Below are 22,431 nucleotides of genomic sequence, written 5' to 3'. Positions count from 1 at the left end.
TTAATGTAAATAAATGTGCGCGCATGTGTCTCTAAACGCTCCAACTGCTCCAACCGCTCCTCTCGTCTTTTTGGTAGCGCCCCTCGTCTCTGACATGCAGCGTGTGTGTTTGCCTGTGTGTGTGTGTGTGTGTCTGTGTGTGTGCAGTAGCATTACGGCCGAGTCTAAGCTGAACTGTGGTGCAAAAAACAAACGTTCCCCCCCCCATGAAATATAGCGTCTGCTATGGGGATATTTAGGATTCGGGTACGGTGACGTTGAAGAGATAGAAGTGTTTAAAACTTGGAAACTTATAGTCACGTGGCGACCGGTGGCCGCACACACCCAACACATCTATCAACACATGAGACATCGTAGAGAAAAGTCAAATTAATGCATGAGAGTGAAGGGCCAATCACGTTAAGTTTAAAGACACTGCTACTGTCTTTGCACTTTGGAGGAATGCATTTATTTTCATGGGGGGGAAAAGTTTTTTTTTTATTACATTTTTCAAACCATAATTTTTATTATTTTGAAAACAGTATGCCTATAGGCTACTAGCCTAAAAGCTTTATTTTATATATTGTCAATGATTCTTAATATGTGCATGTTTTAAATTGAGATATATGGGTTTCAAAACCTGTAAAGTAACGTTTAAAGTAACTTGTAATCTAACTTAGTTACTTTTAACATCAAGTAATCAGTAAAGTAACTAAATTACTATTTCAAGGAGTAACTAGTAATCAGTAATCAGATTACTTTTTCAAAGTAACTGTGGCAACACTGCTAATAAGTAATTAGTGTTTCTGGGAAAACATACTGTGTTTTAGCTTACTTGTTTGTCTCCATCAATCTGTTTTTAGAAATACCTGACTCTTTAGGGATAGCTTAAATATTAAATGTTTTTAAGCTATCAATGGATGACTGGTAACTATGTTCACCAGTTATACATTGATAGCTTAACAATATATACTATAGCAGTTGTAAATTTGGTAGCTTCTGGTTTTTATTTTATTTTGATTTAACATCTGCTTACATCTACATAAATATACAGCTGCACTTTGTTTTGTTATTTGCAATCCAATTCTTTGTTGTCAGTCTAGCATTCATGACATACATTGATAATACTTTTGATTTTTAAAGTTTCATTTGTTAACTGGCCTCCCAGATGTTTACCCTGGCCATTACACCTTATGTCAACCATCTGGCTTCATGTGCTTTGTGTTTGGTTAACGTGTGTAAAACTGTATTTACAAATACTGTGTTGCAGGGGGGCGAAAGCATGAATCTCTCACATATTTACCAGGAAATAAACAATGGGGAAAATTAAAACATAGATTATTCTTCCCAGAATTTTAAGAGTATTTCCCACAAATCTGTGACTCAGATGATTACTTTGACCTTGATTTTAATTTCCCATGTGTATGCTGTTGTAAAGGAAACTAGTCCATTGGCTCTCTCCCACCCCTTCTGGCTCTGCGACTAAAGGGAAAAACGTGAGGCCAAAGGTGAGGGGAAGGAATGAGGTGAAAAGCTGGACAAAGATAGATACAGATGGGTGGTCGGGGCTTACATGCTCCTTAAAAACAGCTCAGATTTCCGGAAGCAAACCTCCTACTGTTATCTAACCAGCTGCATGAGAAGGATTCAAGTCTTTCTATCAATCTAAGCGATCTTTTGAAAGTGACACCATTTAGGATTGACAACCCCTTAAGTGAAACTACAAATATAGAGCTTCCAGAGTACTTGAGAGAACACGAGTGTTACAGATAAGAGTTTAAAAATATGTGTGGCATTTCGGCCTCCAGATGTATTTTATCTTGCCCAGCTTTCAAATGGTTGTTGTGCAAAAAATTACAAATTTGCTCTGTAATAACTTGTAAAAACTGCTTCCAGGGTAGTTTCCTGACATCACATTTTCTATTCCATAATTTTCAAAATAAAGCTGCACCAGGCAACTAATGTAAGGAGATAATGTAATCCTGGACTGTGTCATATCCTTTGTGTACTCAGCACTTTATTTTTGCCCTAACAGGTTGGATCTATGGTCACTCTCTCACTTTCTCTGTTTGTGCTGAAATCTACTTCAGAGGAAGGAGGATGAGTATATATTGCTGCTGATAATCCATTCTGGGAATATAGAAAATGAAGTACTGATACATTCCTCAAAAACACAATTCCAACTGAACTGATACTGTGTGTCTGTGTTGTCTTAATGAAATCCTCTTCTACACAAGGATGATACAGTAATACACTTTCTTTTTATAGCACAAAAACAAGCTCACAAAGTGCTTCACAGACCTTTAAAAAACTGAAAAGACAGTGCAATTACAAATTAGAATAAGTGAATTGAAGTAGATATGTAGTGTATATATTTTTTTAAGAATTAATTTATATGATCATAAAACAAAGGAAAAACTAATTAAAAGTAATTTCATGAAAAATACTTTCCAAAAGAGTACACTGAGGTAGCTTGTCTGATTCCCAATGGAAGGTTGTTCTAAAAACATGGAGCCCTTGCGGCAGATGCCCTTCTACCCTCTGTGTCAAGCCTAGCCCTGGGGACCGAGAGCAACAGCTGGTCTTTAGATCTGAGAGAGATGAGAAGGTCACCAATGAAAGAAAGGGCAAGGTTGCTCAGTGATTTAAAAAGCACGCAGAAACATTTTGAAATACATTTTGAAAACCATGGGTAACCAGTGCAATGATATGAGAATGGGGGAAATGTTGAATGTGGTTGATTGATTTCTGGGGCCGTCCAACAAATAGTGGGTTACATTAATCAGGAGGCAGTAGACAACACCATGAATAATAACTTTTGCTTATGTAAATGGAAAAAACTATCTATTCTTGGCAATACTCCTAAATTGACTGAGAGTTGATATGTTGACATTGTTCAAATGAAAGATTAGTCTCAGATTTCTGTCCTCATGGGTGGATTGCAAACTCAAGTCTTACTGTGACGAATAAGAATAACTGTGTGCTTTGTGTCCAAAAACACCCCTTCATTTTCTGTTGCTGTTCAATATAGCTGAGTGAGGTACTGTAAATGATGTGAGGTTTAATGTATGGACAAATAAGATTTGTGTATGTTCAGCGTAAAAATGGGAAGTAATATTGGAATTGCGGATAACTTGAAACAGTGGTAACATAGATACAAAACGGCAGTGGGCCAAAAGTAGACCCTTGAAGAACGCCAAATGTGCGTAGCTAGAGGAAACATTCCCAACTGATACAGGGACGGTTCTGTCACAAGTAAGACTTAAATCAGTCTAGTCCCAATTGGGCCTACCCACTTTTCTAGTTGATCAAATAAGTATTAATATGTCATGATTAAATGTATCAAATGCAGCAGAGAGGTCTATCAACAACAAAACAGCCAGCATCTAAATAATTCTTAATATAATTTAAAACGTTCAGAAGTATTGTTGCTGTTTATGTTGAATTTGAAAATCAAAGTTGAAACTTTTCAAAGAGTGAGTGGTCATTCATAAAGAAGCATACCAGTTTGTGCAGTGCAAGGTGTTATTTTTATCACATGATCCAACAGTAAACTTGACAAAAAAAAGGCTGAAAAAAGTATGGCCAAATGCAATACAGACTTACATTTTCTCTGTTAAATCCCTCTTCTCAATTCCACCAAAACCTGGCCCGCTCCTTCGGATCATTTACATTTACAAAGCAGTTTAAACTTCACTTAGTTTAAAAGTGCAGTAATCCTTTGATTAATTTAGTTAAACGGTTAAAATACTGTGTTATTTGTAAATGTGTTTGTAGCTACATACAGTATATGATGCTGAACTCCTATATAAGGTCTTACCTGATGAAATGTGTGAGGTTACACCAGTAATGTGGATCTATTTGACCCATGTCTTTCTTAAAGTCCTCTCCACAGATCTCCACCTCCCATTGCAGACGGGACTCATTGCAGGGTCTCCTTGGCCGGGGGGAAGTTGGTTCTATATTCAAGCTGTCAGTGGCTGTAACTACAGAAAGAAAAAGACAGCATGTTTTATTGACTTCATGTATATTTGGAAATTTTTAGTTTTTATCATTATGGTCTCATAAGACTGTAACTAATATTTTTCCATAATGTCCATGGGGACTTTGACTTTACCCATTACATTTTGGAACATAAGAATGTCAGTTTCAATATATCTATTTTCTTATTTTTCTTTGCTGTACTCTGTTGCTATTGTTCTGCTGTAATGACTCAGTTTACCCCAAAGACTGATACAGATTCAACTTATGTTATAGATGGATGGATGGATGGATATGCTTACCTGACAACCCTGACATCATGAAGTTATTAACTGTGAAGAAACATAAAAGGAAGTCAATCAGAGTGAACCAACAGCTTAACAACTTGTTAAATATGTAAGCAAACTGTTAAATTATATTACTTAAAGAGGACCTATTATACTACTTTTCTGGTCTTAATTTCTTGTTTTACACTGCTATAGAGCAACCTAACACGAATCACATCACAAAAAACTATGTCGATTTTTGGGAAGCTCTTTCTCTTATTTTGGCGATCCAGCACGTCCTGTCAACACTTGAGTGTGTGTGCATCGGCCATCTCCGCTCCCTCCGCCTGTGCTTCGGCAATCTCCGCTACCCTCCCCCCCCTCCTGCAAACCCCACTCCGTTGTGATTGGTTACCTTCCTTCCGGAACACTTTCAGTGGCGGGAAGCGCGAGCATGGACCTATAAGGGCGCGAGGCAGACGCGAACAGGGAAGTGACAGCATTACCATACATGGAAACATCCGCGTGGTGACTTCACAAAGTTACATGCGACGTCACAAAGTTACGAAGGGTAGACCGCTTTGAACACGTGACTTCTCGACTGGCTAGAATAGTGTTTAGTGCTCGGCACAGACACCCCAGACGGTCAGCAGGGAATACGTCGAAATGCATGTAAGTCATTATTTGATAATTTAGTATGGTTAAGTATGACTATGAATCATCATAACAACGTTTATAGGTCATAAAAGTCAAAAAGCATCATAGGTCCTCTTTAAAATTTTCGGAAACAAAATATAGATCTCTGTGGGCTAATATTTCTGAGTAGATCTTATACAGGTTATACTTGTACACACCCATCATTTCCCATGTTCTATAGATGTCTTCCTATGGGTTAGTAAGCCACTACAATCAGCTTTTAGGCTAGGAGAGCATGTGCACACATATCTGATAGTTTTGATTGGTTAGTAGTGACACATCAGGGGAAGGCAAGATATTCACAGCTTTGTATACCATTTGTGTGAACTTTATCCTGACTAAACATGTAAAAAAAGAAAAAAAAAATATGTATACGTATATATACTATATATATATATATATATATATATATATATATATAGTGCATTGATTTATCCAAAGCTATCCCGAAAAAACTCTGCAAAAGTGCATCCATAATAAGAATAACCTGTTCTCTGATCCAAGAAGTCCTTGCACTCGGCAGCTAATTTTTACTGAGGTAGAGTGTCACGGATGACCATAGCTAAACAGATTGCTGCACAGGAAGGTGGATCTCCGTTTGAAGTGCCACGCTAACAAAGCGGTGAATCCGTTTGCAAAGATGCCCCGCAGTACAAACACAGTCACCAAGTCAGTGAGCTAATTACTTCCCTGTTTGGTCATGTAAGGAAGTTTTCAGGTTGAGTGTTTCAGATGTGGTTAGTTGTTTATCTTTTAAATCATCAATTTAATGTTTGAGTTGATGCTGGTCTGGTTTTATTTTACTATGATTTGGTATTTATATTGCTTCATCCGAAGACTTCTACAGATCCTGCAAAGGAATATGTGTCCTGTCAGAGTTAGATGAGAAAATTGATATCACTCTTTTGTCTGGGGGCTCAATATGAAGCCGCAGTTAGTTCAGCATGAACACTGGCAACAAGGGTCAACAGCTAGCCTAGCCTGCTCATTCGAAACAAACGAGTACCTCTTAAGCTTACTCATTAGTACTTTACAGCTTGTTCTTTTAATTAGTACAACCACTTATTTCTAGTCGACATGCTGGCTGTAGCATTACCCTAGAGAGAGAGTTTTTGTTTTCTCTTGCAAGAAAGAAAATTAGCATGAATTGCAAAATATCAAACTATTGCTTTGATATTTGCACAAAACTTGGCAAGAGTAGCCTCTCATTGTGAAGTTACAGTATTAGCATTAAACAATTCCATGTTGGCAAAGCCAGATTTTACCAATAGTTTGGTGCTGGTGTGAAATGTAGAGAGTTTAAAATTTCTAATGAATATTGCTAGTATTAGGGTATAAAGTTTTTTATTTTTTGAATTACCTTTTCAAAGCACGGAACCATTGTAATGTAACATTTCAAATAGGCTGAAGATTAGCTGCACTAAGATCACCTGAATAATAATTAATTATTGCCGCCTTTCAGGAACCAAGATGCTGCCATTTCCGGGTCAAAATAGTGTTGAAAGGACAAACAGAACCTTCCTATTTGGACGAATGTCACCAACCTAGAAGCACTTTTTTCTTGATGATCCAAAGTCTGCAATGTTCAGTGTTGCTGTATTTTACTTCTTGGTGTCGTCAGTTTCCATCACTACCTTATCTATTTCTCCTCCATCTTGGTGTCTGAATAGCCTTGGAAAGCCTTTGGAAAACTGAACTGAATGTGGCTTTCAACAAAAAATTATAAAAGCTAGCAAAACCTTTTCTTTCAAAAGATGACACATACTTCTCTGACAAGCTATTTCGGAACAAAGGGCCCTCTCAAGGTGACAGCCGAGTATTCCTTGGCTTTATGAGACCAGATCAAAAGACAGCTGAGGGCATAAGAATCCCCCAGGCTATAGAGAGAGGTCACAAAGTCAAATCCATACGCTCATCTTTTTCTGTAGTGTTATCCCAAGAAATTTAATCCACTTCCTGCCCTCTCTACAAAAGTGAACACGATAACTATAAAGACGGACTCCCAGACGGAAAATCATTTCTCAAGATTTGATAGATTCTCTGAGCAGTCACAGGAGGAAAATATGTCCTTTGTGTGTAATACCAATCTATATGTCAAGTGGAATATGTCAAATTACAGAGCAATCTAAAAATTGCACTCATCTGAAGTTCTCATCTCTGACTTTAGTTTAGTTTAGTTTAGTTTTTATTTGATTAGGACAGTGCATATTAATCAACATGTCAGCAGAGCATCAATGTAAATATGCCGGAGTTAGCATAAATGCTAATTCGCATCCGTAGTCCTAAGGAAAGTCATAATACAATACATCAATATACAGCTACATGAAACAATTTTACACAGTTAATTCACAACTAGCTAAAATACAGTTTTACACTGACACCCAATCAGTATAGGCGGTTAGAAAAGACAAAAGAAACAAAACAACATCAGGAAGAAAAGAAGAGAAAGTTATGCATGAGAACAGGTCTGGCTTGCTACTAACCACTCTTTGAGGGTCTTTTTAAAGGTGGTGTAGGTGGTACAGTCTCTGACTTGAGCTGGTAATTCATTCCAGGACTGTGTTCCTCTGATGGACAGGACCATTTGGCCAAATTTGGTTCTGCGCCGTTGTATTTCACAGTCACCTCTAGTTATTGCCCTGGTGTTTACTCTAGGGGATTTTTTCTTTATGTGGTTCTGTAGTGGTGGAGGGGCTACACCGTTTAAAACCTTATAAATTAAACAAACATCCAAAAACTGTTGAAAACTATCAAGGTCCATGATTTTATGCTTAGTAACAATTTTACAATAGTGGTAGGATATGGGTTTTTTGACTAGTATTTTAAGTGTTCTTTTGAATAGAGATTTGATTGGTTTAAGGGTGGTCTCAGATGTGTGTGACCATGTTGTATAACAGTACGAGATATGGGCAAAAATCATTGCATGCATATAAGTCTTTGCCGTCTCCATGGTCAGGAGACTTCAATACTTGGCTTGCAGCCCTCTGGTTCCCACAAGTCTCCGTTTGCATTTCATTTCTCCTGATAATAAGCCTCACACAGCCGAGTCCAGAACATAACATCTCATGTATAACATCCTACATAAATACATCTTGACTTGACATAAGCTCCTGTACGGCAGGAATCAACAAAACTCACATCTCCCACATGCACTCAATGATAACAAACCATGTATGGCAGGCAGAGCTTCAACAGCATTTTCAAAGACATTTTACACGAGTGGGTGCAATACACTTAAAATGCAACTGGTTCATGTGAGAACTGAACAATAGGTATGAAGATAATACCAATATATATATGCTTTAACATTTAACTGAGGCCATTTGCACATCACAAGGTTATTCTTTATTTAATTGTATTATATCCAGATACACTGGATGGCTTGGAAAAGGTTCTAAATTAGTTTCTCTATTGAAAGCTCAAATATTAACAATCACAGTGATGAAATAATATGATTTAATCTCACGTGATTTGCAGTACAGGTAAGTGCTTTACATAAACAGTGTCGTTACGAATTTAAATGGGTGCGGCAGTCATTGATTAAATATAAAAAAATATTAAGATGAATAGGTTGTTTTAATTTAACATTATTGTACAAAAAGCATTAAGTACGAAAGGCATAACCCGATCAACAATCACTTAAATGTGCCCTGATGTGGTATTTCGGCTTATATCTTCTACACATTTTGCACAAATGATTCCGTAATCTGAACATTAAAAAGTAACCCCATTAAAATAACTCTGTGCAGCAGTAATAGACACATGTACCTTGTGTCAGACGAGGCTTTCTTTTAAGCAGGCAAGTACAGTTCAGCTACATACTGGGTTCCTCTTTTTCTGACACCACTTTAACAATCTTGCACAAGTTCATACAGCTCTTATTCTTGTTTGAATTTGATTCTCATATCCTGTTGACAGATAGACACGGCACAGACTCTTTGTCGAAGTTATTAATAAACACAAACAGGACGGCAAAACTGATTAAAATAACCTATGACAACAATCTAACAGCAGGATTCCCTTCAGCATGAGCTCCACATAACAGTGAGGGGGAAGATTGAAACTAATTTCAGCTTTAAGAACTGAGGGAGCTCGGAGAGATTTGGCATCAGCAGTGTGTGAGCGTGTACATGTGATTTGTCTCAGATATTCTGTGATTTATGCCATGGTATAAATTATAGCTGCTTGCGGCATCTCTCATCCTGCTGTGTGACAGTGTGCCAAATGAATAGCACCCTGGATTAAGATAGCAGATATCATATCAGACAGGTGACTTCAACCAACTTTTTAAAGCAGCATTAGCTGATTTGTGTCTGGCCGCTTGGAAGCATTGGATCATGCTGTCAACACATCACAGAAATGATCACCTTTTGTTAGAAACCAATTTTGTGCACATTTACCATTAAACATCGAATATATAGTTTGGTGCTGGGCAGGTAGTGTACAATAAGTTTTTCAGAGATTTTGAAAATAAAAAAAAAATAGCTTATAGACGCTAAAATGCTTCTGAAAGCTGTGGGAAACTGCAGAGTCCTTAATGATTAATCACAATGAATATTCATATTGTAGTGGATAATTTGACCTTTTGTTCATAAAAAATATAAATAATAACAGCTTTAACTTTTCCATACACAATGAATATCAGTGAAGTATCTTTTTTTAATGTATAGAAAATTACAGAGCTCCTCGTACTTCCGCGTAGCAGAACAGAGGGGGGGGGGGGGGGGACAATCAAGAACCAATGGCTGTAAACAGCCTTTGCAGCAGCATCTCTTACCATGCCTCTGCAGAGAGGATAAAAAGCATCAATCCAATGTATTTGTGAATGGCCCTCACTATCACAGATACTTGCAGGCTGCCAGTTGGAGATATCGGCAATGTCTTTTCAATTTAGTTGGAGTGTCTATTAGCAGTAGCTGTATATGAAAGCCGTTTCTGAATTGCACGACCTGAGCTGTGAAAAACGTATAACTGAGGATGTGTTTTCTTAATGTGGTATCTTCTGTGGCAAAAGTGATACAATTGACTTTAATTAAACTGTTTACAAAAGTATATCGTTTTCTTATGAAGAACTGCATTTAATCTTGGACTTCTATAGACAACTTGTTAAATATCTCATCAGTCACAGAGGACTGGTGGTTTTGGTATTTGTTCATTGATTCAGAGCTCACTTTTTTCTCACCATTCATCAGGCTATCAGTTTCCCCTCCTGGGGCTGTGACTGCTGTTACTGTCTAATGTCTCACCCTGTCCCTTCCCTTTTCTCCAGCCACATTTCAAAGTCTTCTTCATTGCCATATTCCACACATCCACCAGTTGTACGTTCCTGTCTGTCTGTCAGTCTATCTACCTGTGCCTGCCTGTAAACCTATCCAGTTCAATTAACCCCTTACATCACCCTGATGCCTCGACCGTCTGCATTTGGGTCCTTCCATAGCTGCCATTCAGAGACAATTAATCAGGTTGCACAGCAGAGACAGGTCAGACTCACAGCTGTAGTAATGAAGCCTTTCCTGGCCTCTGTGGGCAGCGCTGGACATTGATCAAGCCCAGCTCTTCATGATACAATCCAATCAATTATGATTGTGAAAAGGGAAACTGATTGCACGTCAGCATCAAAGTTTTAGTACAAGTGGGGTATCATGCTGGCAAATTAACAGTTTAATACCTTCGTCAAAGAGCTTGTCTCTGGCTTTGAATAAAATTGTGGATTAGTCTGGCCTTGTCAAGAATTTTTAATTTGAAAATAACCAAGCAATAACCGACTCTTGAAAAGACAGGCAGAAAAAACAGATTGAATGAAAATGGTATAATTAAGTCTCATTTTGTTCCTTCCCAAATCTAACGGAAAGGAATGAGCCATACTGCAAGATATTAAGAAGATTCTCTGCATGTGGGGGTTTATTATGAGCAAAACACTAACAGGCTGCAATTATCAGCTTACTTCAAGATTCCATATGAAATACACAAAAAAACTCAATCCAATTCAGCAGGATGCTTGTACCTATTAGCAGTAATCGTTAATTACTTGTAGAGAACGGCTGAACAAACAATATTTTGCAACTATCAATTGGAACTCAACTAGAACTGTGGAGTCAACTGAAATATTGACTACATTAAAACAGTATTAAACTTGTGAATTTTGCAGGCCAAGCCGAGCTATTTTAAATTTGGAGAGAACTGAATGAAGTTGTAGTACTGTAGGTGTTACAAACTGATTGACAGTGTGCCAGTCTAGTATCGGCTCAGTTGGCACGCTGTCACACTGTCGTCTCCTGCCAGTTGGTTTGGCAGGATAAATATAGATAAGAGGAAATAGAAAATGAAAGGAAGTAGACAACTTGCCAACTTGTAGAGCTTGTTCAACAACGGCTACCTTACTTTAGGTCTGTCATCATCATCATCATCAGGCCAGGAATGTGATGTTGGCCAGTGCAGAGGAGGGATTATATTTTCAACAAAATCAAACTTCAAACAAAAATATGTAAAAGGGACATAATAAATCAGGTGTCCTTTTGTCTCTTCTCTTTCTGCTGCACCATATTTCCTGTACACCATCTTTATCCACAGATAGGCAAGGCAAGTTTATTTCTAAAGCACATTTCGGACACAAGGCCATTCAAGGTGCTTTACAGATGCAAAAACAAAATACATCAAGAATAGAGCACACATTTTAAAAAAAGCGAATGAGAAACATGAATATAAATAAAACATAAAATAATTAAAATATTTAAAAATAATAAAAACAAATAAAAATTTAAAACTAGAACTGCAAGCAGTTGTGAACGGGGGCCAAGCCTCCCACGCGACTCGGGATCGGGCGTCGTCGCCCGCGGCGCCGGCCCCTCGCTTCACGGAATCCGGGGATGTAAAGTTTTTGAATGTGCGATGTTCGGTGTGGGAGTTATAGCCCCAAACGCGTTTTCTTTGCTTTTAGTGGTTTTGGCGCCCCCTATGGATGACATTCGCAAAACTTTGTTAGATAGAAAGATGCAGCTCAATGTACCGAACAAGTGGATGTCAAGTTTTTGAATGTGCAATGTTTGGTTGGGGAGTTATAGCAAAATCAAATTGTGAACCTCTCCATTGTAAAGACACTTTTTTGAATTTTCCCATTTTCCCGCCTAAAGACTTAGAAAATGGCGAAAACAGGCAAAAAAAATTAAAAACTCTTTTTTTTAATAAGTCCGGCCCACATAGGAATTTCTTGCCCATATTTTTGCCATAGGCTCAAGTATGCCCCATCATAGTCTCCCTTCAGTTTCAAGAAAATCCACCTTTTTTTTTTTTTTAAGGAATGTTCGCGAATCTTTAAAGCGCTACCGTTTGGTCTTCCGATGGTCGTAGAAAAACTATTTGACCAAATCTTGCTCGTGGGAGTCGGTAGAGAATAATGCTTTTGGTTTCGTCCAAATCGGGCGAAAACTGTAGGAGGAGTATGTTTTGGTGACTGACACAGTTTTTGCGATGTAGCGAAAAATGTATATATACGCAAATGGGCGTGGCCTATCTCAAAAGATGCAGCTGACTTGTGGGCATATGTGGATATAAAGTTTTTGACTGTCGGACTTTCGGTGTGGGAGTTATAATCCCAAACGTGTTTTTCGGCTGTTGTAGCGCCACCTAGTGGCCGGCATGTCTGAATTTTTTTGTCTGCGTACCAGGCACGGACCTGGATAAGCCATGCAAGTGGCATGTCCCAACCCTTTACGGTTTGGGCTGCAGCACCAGTTCTACGAGTGGAAGAATAATAATAAGAAAGAATAATCCCTACAAGAACAATAGGGTTCCCTGCCCCGCAGGGCTTGGGAACCGCGTTGCTCTGCAAAACGCGGTCCCAGCCCTACTCGGGCTTGGCCCCCTAATTACAGGTTAAAACGGAAACAGTAAAGTCTTCAGACCTGATTTAAAAGAGCCGAGTGTTGAAGCGGACCTCAAGTCCCCTGGAAGTTTATTCCAGAGCTTGGGTGCATTAAAACTGAAGGCTGACTCTCCCTGTCTAGTCCTTACTCTGGGGACTGTCAGTAGCCCAGTGTCAGACGATCTGAGAGCTCTGGGGCCGGTTTCCCAAAGCCTTCGTAGAGCCTTCTTAACGCTACGTCATTCGTATCCCCTACGTAGAGTTCCTACTTAACATTTCACCTGTTTCCCGAAACGTTCTTTGCTACGAATCTCTTTCGTACGTCCTACGTTGGTAAGGTTGGTCTGGAGCGCCCGCAGAGCCTTCTTAGCTCTACCGTAGGGATGTTTCAGCTCTCATTTGTGTCATTTAACTAATAAATCTGACTGTATTTCATATCAAACGGACACAGCGATGACTGTATTAAATAACAAACTGTTAAAAACGATAACTGTATATAGCGTACATATCACATTTAAAGTAAAGCTATATATTTTAGCAGAATACCATTCACTCTGATTCACAAAGTGTTCAAACTATAAGTAGCCTACATAGTCATCTAACTGACTTGACAATCAGCATTAACTGATTGGATGCGATGTCCGTCAATATAAAAATAGGCTACTTTATACGTGATACACTACAGCCTACAGTCGGATCGTTTTTATCAGTTTGATATTTAATACAGTCATCGCTGTGTCCCTTTGATATGAAATACAGTCAGATGTATAAGTTTAATGACAAGTGAAGTCCCTGCGATCGCTGTGGCATCGCCAGAGATAGGCTTGGCTACTACAGACCCCCACATTTCCTTCCGTAAGCACCATGCGTAAAACGGACACGAGTGACATCCCTGTTGCGCATGGAACTGCCACAAGTCATTCATGAAGAAAATAATTGCTGGAAACAATCTTATTCTCCTCCGCTGTTTCTATATTTTTCTATAGCCTAGGCTATACCTTTTTTAAATCAGTAGGCCTATAGGCTATGGTAATACGTTCGACCAAGGTTAACACTAGAACCATCGCACTGTGTTCCACACACTGCGGAGCTGTCAGCTGAGCCGGCTCAGCTGACAGCTCCGCAGTGTGCGTCGGATTCTCCGCCTCAAAACATGTAAACGTGTGAAAAAATTTATGAATAATCAATTAAAGCTTACCTTAAAATAAGTGTGCCATGTTACTGTTTATTGTATTTAGGATTTTAGCTCATTTGGACGCTGTTTGGGCCGTCTGTTTTTATTGATATAGGCCATTGGCGATATTCTACTTTCAGTTTCCTTACTGACCCACCACGAAACGTGAGGAAGGATTTCTAGTAATCTTTTATTCGCAAAGACTTGTCATGCAGCTTCGCATGAAATAAGCAGGAAATGGAAAATCGAACTCTGAGCAATCGATTTCAGCAGTGTACGTACGACGTATGGAGTGTTTCTCCTAAGAGACCGTTCGGGAACCACGACTACAGAGGTAAACAACTTTGGTAAGTCATGACGTAGGAGTCTTCGTAGCTCGCTAAGAGATGACGTTATCGGGAAACTGGCCCCTGACTGGTTTGTATGATGAACCCAAGTCACTGAAAATCAGCTGACGTTTCCGCAAGCAGTGGAGAGAGAAAAAGGAAAAATAAAGGGGAGAGATGCATAAGAGGGTGAGGAAGAGAGGAGAAGGGGAGAGATATACAGTACTTTGGCTCCCTGAACATCAGATAACATAAATAGAAAATCAATAGTTAATTTGTGATGTTTACTTGTTAATATTTTTTAATGTCATATAATGTTACTTATATTTTGTTTTGTAAAAATGCATTTAATGCTTTGGTCAACATACAGTTATTTTTAGTTATGAAAGTCGATCATTGATCATGAGCCCTACTTACAGCTCTTTTAAATCTCATTAAAAACCCTGACCTCCCTCTTTGAGCTTAGTTCTTGTGGCTTTCAAGCCATCAGCCCTCCCGTGTTCACCATCTGCACAAACAAACAACAACTAAATTGAGCTGAATCAATGAAAACACAGCCCTTTGATGGAAAGATTTGTTTTGTTTGCGCAGTAGACAACATCTAACCGGTGCAGAAGAGACTAAAGGAATAGAATGCATACCTTATTTTACAGTAAAATATACATTTGATTTCTGTGAGGCGAAACATAGCAGATGTGTGAGTCTTGCAGAAATCAAAAGCTGATTTAAGAAAAGAGGCTTTTTTGGGCTTGGAATAAAGATTTTTAAGTGACACAGAAAAACATTACATCAAGTATCATCTTATTACCCTTTATGTCACTCCTTTCTCCTTTATTCTACCTGCCCTCAGATCCAGCGGAATTTACATCTCCTTCACCAATGACTGACGTTAACTCACTAAGGCCTGAGGCAGACGGTTCAATGAAAATGTTCCATCTCGTACTAAATAAAAAAGCCATTTAACCACAGCAAGCAGAGTTAAAGTGAATGTCAGGGCTGAGTAGTGTGATGGGGGCATAAATGGAGCAATGACAGAAGCCGGTCTACTAGCCATTGTAACCGTTGCTAAATTAGTTGAGACATTTAAATCAATACTTCAATCAAATTCAGAATGATGAACAAGTCAAATGAGTGTCTCCCAAATTATTTCTGACACAGGAGAGGTTGCTGCCTATCTTCTTCCCTCCTCTGTGAGCCTGTGTATTTTCTCTATGGATAAGACGGATGCCAACGTGTATACAGGGATTATCTAACATTTTTCTTAAGCAGCATATTCACCCAAAGACTGCTTTATACTCTGATTTTACTTATTAATGAGATGCAAATCAAAAGCAATTTATTAACATTTAGTTATTGGTTAAAAATTATGAGTTTTAAATAATCCTAGGCAACAGACTCAGAAATCCTTAGGCAGGAGCTGTAGCACTGTTTCACAGGCTTTCTCAGCAGTTTTTTTTTTTTTTTTTTTTAACCTTTATTTATACAGGTATATCCCATTGAGACCGAAGATGGCCGAGTTTGACCTTAGAGCAATAATAACTCTTTGACAGAAAGTGATAGGCTGTCAGTCATCCCTGTTATCAGCAGAGCTCCCTGGCAGGAACATGGATGACCTTGTAGCAGAGAACTACCATAAGAGGCCACTGCTGCCTCCTTATCTATACAACAACAAGGAGAGGATGTTGCTGTGATAGAAACACTGACCAGACCGGGTCACGTTAGGTCACAGAGCATCACTAAACACTGATGTGGGTTATGATAGCAGATCTCTGCTGGTACAGGGTTAAAAAGAGAGGAGACAAGATTATTCTTGTTATTGTGATAAAACGGTAGCTAAGTTTTTCTAAATCTGAGGAACTGGTCAGTGTTTCAAGTTTAACTAAGTTATTGTTATCGTCATCTTTATTAGTGTGAATGCTGGATTATAAATTGTTATCCTAAACTTTATTTTTCTTCTATTTCCTATCTTCTATTTTTTTCTATTTCCTCTTCCGTACGTTTTTTGGCTTTCAGTAACTCATTCAAATCTTCAGCTATTTTAACCATTCAAATATCAAAATGTCTAGCTCCTTGAGCTCTTTCTTGGACTTATTTCACTTTCAGACTCCGTTTAACATTTAAACAAGACATTGTGTTATAATCTGGTTACTTTTCTTCCTGAAATCTTTTATTCATTTTGAATTGTGATAATTTAAGTTGTATGCTCTTTTCAGCGTCTTTTTGACTTTATAATGGGTGTTGCATTCCTTAGAGTGTGTGATGTCACCCCCCTCTGGGTTTCCTGTCGTTCTGCTTCTTCAAAATATTTTCACTAAATCCTTTTATCTTCTACTACACCTTTAACTTCTCATACAAAATGTTAACACCAAAACATAATTTATAATTAAATGATTAAATGTAATGACACTGTTAAATAGTTTATATTCTCACTATTGGTATCCAAAGATTGCAGTGTCTTTATCCCCCAAAATAAATTTTATTCTGAGGGTTGAAAAGCCTCCAAGGCAGCAGTAAGTCTAGCAGGGGAGACAAAACTCTTTACTGGCTGAGACTTGAGAAAACTTTTGAGGGTTAAATCATTTTTTTAACAGTTTTTTGTAGTCATGAAGGATCCTGTTTCCTACTAAAGGTCAATCCTAATATTATAAATTGATTGGAGTATTTACATGCAGTAATATTCTTGAGGCAGCATTAATTCATTAGATTTCTTTATTTATAAATGCCACTTGGGGGCAGGGAACAATGCTTCAAACAAAACTGTGCCATATTATCAGCTAATTAGGTTGAGCATGTGATATAATAAATGAAATAAATATTCACTCTCCTTTTAGATCTCTTTTTGGTGTTCATGAGCCATGAGGAAAATGTCTGGCTTCCAGCTGCCAAATGCTCTAGTCTCATCTACTGTTTGGTGATTGGCAGGTAGCGTGCAGTGGGTTCATCTGTGCATTTTGCCTGCTGCTGCCTGAAATAATGCTGATTAGAGCACTGAGCAATGTGTTACAAGATGCTACAAAGCTAAAGTATCAAAATTAAAGTTATCAAAATGAGTCATATGTTCAAATGTAAACCCTATACATTATATTGTGGATATATGTTTTTTTTAATTGTGTCTATATTCTATATATTTTGGTTTGAGTCGTTGCTTAATTTTCTTCTGCAAACAGGTGCCTGAAAGGCTGCCAGAGAACTTTTGGGTCGGATGAGAAAATCATTGTTTGCTCTTTAACCTGCATGCATCTAATGCTGGGCTCACACTAGAGGATTTATAAGACTTTGAAAAAAATGAAAACTGACACCCTCTCACATCTAAAGACAATCAACTCACACCTTAAGACAATTTGTCATTAGTTATCTGAGTTTGTTGTCACAGACTTTATTTTGCAAATAAAGGGGTTGTCATATTGCAAGACTACTACTAGATTTCTTTTGAGATTAATATTATTTCCAATCCTGCTACCAGGGATTAAAAGGGATTTCATCCTAATAAAAAGTATTTTTTAGCAGGTAAAATGGACTGTTATCTTAGGTAAATGAAAACAACTATATGCCCTTATCGCGTAGACAAGGCTAAATGTCATGCCTAATCACGTTAAAAACTGCAAATGCAATTGTGATTATTTAATTAAAAAAAGTTAATTAAATTTTCCGAGCAGGGGACATCATGTAGTGTTTCCCCCATCAGGAAATGTCTCAGTTAAGGTGGTCGCAGCTCAGGGGGACAGGAGCTAGGCGCCGTCGCGAAAATGTTGGGGGTATTATGCTCAGAGATGCCAATACGCACTAAAGAAATAAACAACTGTTTATTTGAATACAAAACTACAACAGACACTGGCCTTACAGTTAAGCAATTTTGTTTGCTATGTGCAGGTAAAAATATTGTGCAAACATGCAGACAGTACAATTACAACTAGAAATCCCGCAGAGATTTGGAAAGTACGGGCCGCCCCCGCGCGAATCGGGGAAGGGAAAAAATCACGGCCGACCCCCGCGGTCCCAGAGGCTTTACCGTAGAGCGACGCGAGCCGCGCGCGTCCGACGAACGACGAGTCGATCGGAGTCGGGGGGAAAGGGGCGTGGCCCGGCAAACATCGCGTCGTTGAATGACGGTTTTCGCATTTGTGGCGCCCCCTGTGGGTTAACCTCGACGAGCTTAGAGGGACACGCCACCGCATGTCTTCCGCACGTATCCTGCGAGTTTCACGACGATAGGACCTACGGGCAACGAGTTATGGCCAATTTGTAATTAAGCCCCGCCCCTGCGTAAACGTTTTAGTCAATGGCGGCCATGTTTTCCAAGCTATCCTACTGATATTTTTCGGAGACGTGCTTCACAGTCCCCCGGGGCTTCGTGAGACATTTGGTGTCGATAGAGTAAAACGTGAAAAAGTTGTGGTTAAAACCCTGTTTTTCAGTTTATGCTAATTAGCCGAAAATATCTCCAGGTTGACTTTTATGGTCCAAGAGGCTTTTTTGTAGAGCACCCTATCATACAGCCGTGTGAGAAATTTCAAGTCAATCGGACTTACGGTGTGCGGGGCGTGGCCTCTCAAACTTTCTTCAGTCTGGGTTTAATTATAGCGCCCCCTAGCGGAAAATACAAAAAAATTCTGAGAGGCTATATTGTAGAGCACCATGAGCTGTACATGTGTAATCAATTTCAAGTCAATCGGAGTCGGGTGACTTTTGTGGCGCCCCCTATGGGTTAATCGCGATAAGCTTCGAGGGACACGCTACCACATGACTTCCGCACATACCCAGCAAGTTTGATGATGATAGGACCTACGGTTAAGGAGTTATGGCCAATTTGTGGATAGGCCCCGCCCCTGTGGCGCCCCCTATGGGTAAATCGCGATAAGCTTTGAAGGACATGCTACCACATGACTTCTGCACATACCCAGCAAGTTTCATGATGATAGGACCTATGGTTAAGGAGTTATGGCCAACGTGTTATTAAGCCCCACCCATTTGTGGCGCCCCCTATGGGTTGATCTCGATAAGCTTCGATGAACATGCAACCACATGACTTCTGCACATACCCAGCAAGTTTGATGATGATAGGACCTACGGTTAAGGAGTTATGGCCAACGTGTTATTAAGCCCCGCCCATTTGTGGCGCCCCCTTTGGGTTAATCTCGATATGCTTTGATGGACATGCTACCACATGACTTCTGCACATACCCAGCAAGTTTCATGATGATAGGACCTACGGTTAAGGAGTTATGGCCAACGTGTTATTATGCCCCGCCCCTGCGTAAACGTTTTGGTCAATGGCGGCCATGTTTTTCAAGTTGTACTACTAATCTTTTACGGGTATGTTTATTGTAGTCCCCCGGGGCTTCACGAGAAATTTGGTGTTGATACAGTCAAATTGCAGACAGTTGTGGATAACACGCTGTTTTTCAGTTTATGCTAATTAGCGGGAAATATTTCCAGAAGACTTTTTATGGTCCCAGAGGCTTTTTTGTAGAGCACCCTAGCATACACCTGTGTGAGAAATTTCAAGTCAATCGGAGTTACGGTGTGCGGGGCGTGGCCTCTCAAAGTTCTTTCAGTCGGGACTTCATAACAGCGCCCCCTAGCGGAAATTCAAAAAACTGTATAATAGCACACCCCGTGGGGTGGGGACGCACGTTGTGTGAAATTTTGGCATGTCTGCGTGTAACGGTGTAGGAGGAGAAGCAGCTAGAAATTTGAGGGAGAATAAGAAGTCAGAAGAATAAGTATGGTGGAGAGTAATAATTACGGGCTCCTAGTAAACTAGCCCGTACTTAATTAAAGAAAACTTATACTGTTTTGGTGCAATAATATGCAGACACACTAAATACAGATCATTGACCATACACAAATGACACTTTTTAAAGTTCCTTTTTGGATGGGGGGCTGTTGTGCGATTATTGTGGACTAATGGCCTACTGTGATGCGATAGCCTATAATTCATTGTTGGTTAAACTCATAATTAGCCTACTTGCTTGATTTCTTTTTAAATAAAGAGGTTATTGGTCGTTTTGGAACATGTACTTCCCAATTTAAAACATAAAAATACAGCAGCATTGAAAATTCAGAAAATAAATCTTGTAGGCCTACACTAGCATGCTGTTTTACAAATAACTCAATAGTTTAAATAATAAATACAATGTGTTTTCCCCTTAAAATTACTAAATGCCTTTCTCCAAAGGTCAAAGACAGTAAGAGTGTGGCACTTCTTTAAACTTACTGAAACATGCCTGGGCCATCACTCTCATGCATTCATCAGACTGTTCTCTGTGCTGTCTGAGCTGATAGAAAGGTTGTGTTGCCACGGTGATGTGGAGTCTTAAACGGTCCTAGTTTTGAGCAGCACTTCTTTCTGTTCAATGTCCCTGAATCCTAAATATCCCCATAGCACAGCGCTGCGTTTATTTTCGCCACCAGTTAAATGTCAGCTTGCTCCTGTAGGTTTACTCTGCCGCGTGCATGCCGTAGTCACGCGCAGCGCGCGCAGAGCCGCCGAGGCACACGCACATACACACACACACACACAGAGCAGCTGATTTGAGAAACATGTGCAAATGTATTTAGACCTCAAGTTCTCTGGGAGTCTGTTCCAGAGATTTGGTGCATAAAAACTAAACGCTGCTTCTCCTTGTTTAGTCCTAACTCTGGGGACTCAGTAAGTAGACCTGTCCCAGACGACCTAAGGGCTCTGGACGGCTCATAACGTATCAGCAGATTGGTAATATATTTTGGCCCTAGACCATTTAGGGCTTTATAAACTAACATTAATATTTTGAAATCAATTCTTTGAGTGACAGGAAGCCAGTGTAAAGACCTCATAACTGGGGTGATGTGATCCAATTTTTTGGTCCTGGTGAGTACTCGAGCAGCAGCGTTCTGAATTAGCTGAAGCTGTCTGATAGATTTTTTTTGGAAGCCCTGCAAGGACACTGTTACAGTAGTCAAGTCTACTAAAGATAAATGCATGGACAAGTTTTTCTAAATCTTGCTGAGACATAAGACCTTTAATTCTTGATATGTTTTTAAGGTGGTAATAGGCTGATTTATTAATTGATTTAATGTGTTTTTTGAAATTCAAGCCTGAGTCTATGACAACACCAAGATTTCTGGCTTGGTGTGTGGTTTCTAGCATAACAGATTTAAGCTCTACACTTTTAATTGTTCATCTTTGGCACCAAAGACAATTACTTCAGTTTTGTCGTTGTTTAATTGAAGAAAATGTTGGCACATCCAATCATTGATTTGTTCAATGCACTTACTTAGTGATTGAATTGGACTATAGTCACCTGGTGATATGGTTATGTAAATTTTTGTGTTGTCTGCATAATTGTGGTAGCATAATTTGTTCTTATTCATAATCTGAGCTAGTGGGAGCATGTAGATGTTAAACAGAAGAGGCCCAAGAATGGAACCTTGGGGAACCCCACATTCAATATTTGTTCGCTCGGATGTGAAATTGCCTATTGACACATAGTATTCTCTGTCCTTTAAGTAGGATTCAAACCAGCTTAGCGCAGTTCCAGAAAGTCCAACCCAGTTTGCAAGGCGATCTAGTAATATGTTGTGGTCAACTGTGTCGAAAGCAGCACTGAGATCAAGTAAAACTAAGACAGAACTTTTGCCACTGTCTGTGTTTAAGTGGATGTCATTGAGGACCTTAACCAGAGCAGTCTCAGTGCTGTGGTGTTGTCGAAAACCTGACTGGAAGACATCAAAGCAGTTATTCATTGCTAAGTAGTTATTTAGCTGTTGATAAACAACTTTTTCAATGATTTTGCTTAGAAATGGAAGGTTAGATATGGGCCTATAATTGTTCATGAGTGATGTATCTAAATTGTTCTTTTTTAGGAGTGGCTTGATGACTGCCGTTTTCAGGGCCTGTGGGAATACACCGGTGCGAAGGGACATGTTTACAATTTGTAGAACATCTGAGGCCATACAGCTAAAAACGGTTTTAAAGAAGCCTGTGGGCACAATGTCAAGGCAACAGTTCAGGTGTTGTATAATGTCCTCCAGGTTTTTGTGGTTGATCAGATAAAATTCTGTCATTTTATTTGCATTGATTTTAAGTGGGCACAGGGAAAACACATATGTTGAACTTGGTATTGATGCGGTGACCGCTTGTCTAATTTTGTGAATTTTGTCTGTGAA

At 39.2% G+C, this 22,431-nt stretch overlaps 1 protein-coding gene across 2 annotated transcripts in view; it reads right to left on the bottom strand.

The window, feature by feature from the left end:
* Positions 1-22,431, bottom strand: part of LOC307267454 (receptor activity-modifying protein 3) — a gene marked incomplete at its 5' end in the record, with an annotated part of 35,167 nt that overhangs the window by 4,614 nt on the left and 8,122 nt on the right. The window contains 2 exons of one of the 2 annotated variants that reach the window (XM_080049778.1): positions 3,800-3,965; positions 4,263-4,292. In XM_080049778.1, the coding sequence (XP_079905904.1) occupies positions 3,800-3,965; positions 4,263-4,292 (196 nt within the window). The remainder of the gene's footprint in view (positions 1-3,799; positions 3,966-4,262; positions 4,293-22,431) is intronic. The other variant, XM_080049779.1, reaches the window with a different exon arrangement.

Source organism: Ammodytes marinus, assembly GCF_949987685.1.
Source record: "Ammodytes marinus genome assembly, chromosome: 21".
Taxonomy (NCBI): domain Eukaryota; kingdom Metazoa; phylum Chordata; class Actinopteri; order Uranoscopiformes; family Ammodytidae; genus Ammodytes; species Ammodytes marinus.
This window is presented reverse-complemented; position numbering and strand designations above follow the sequence as displayed.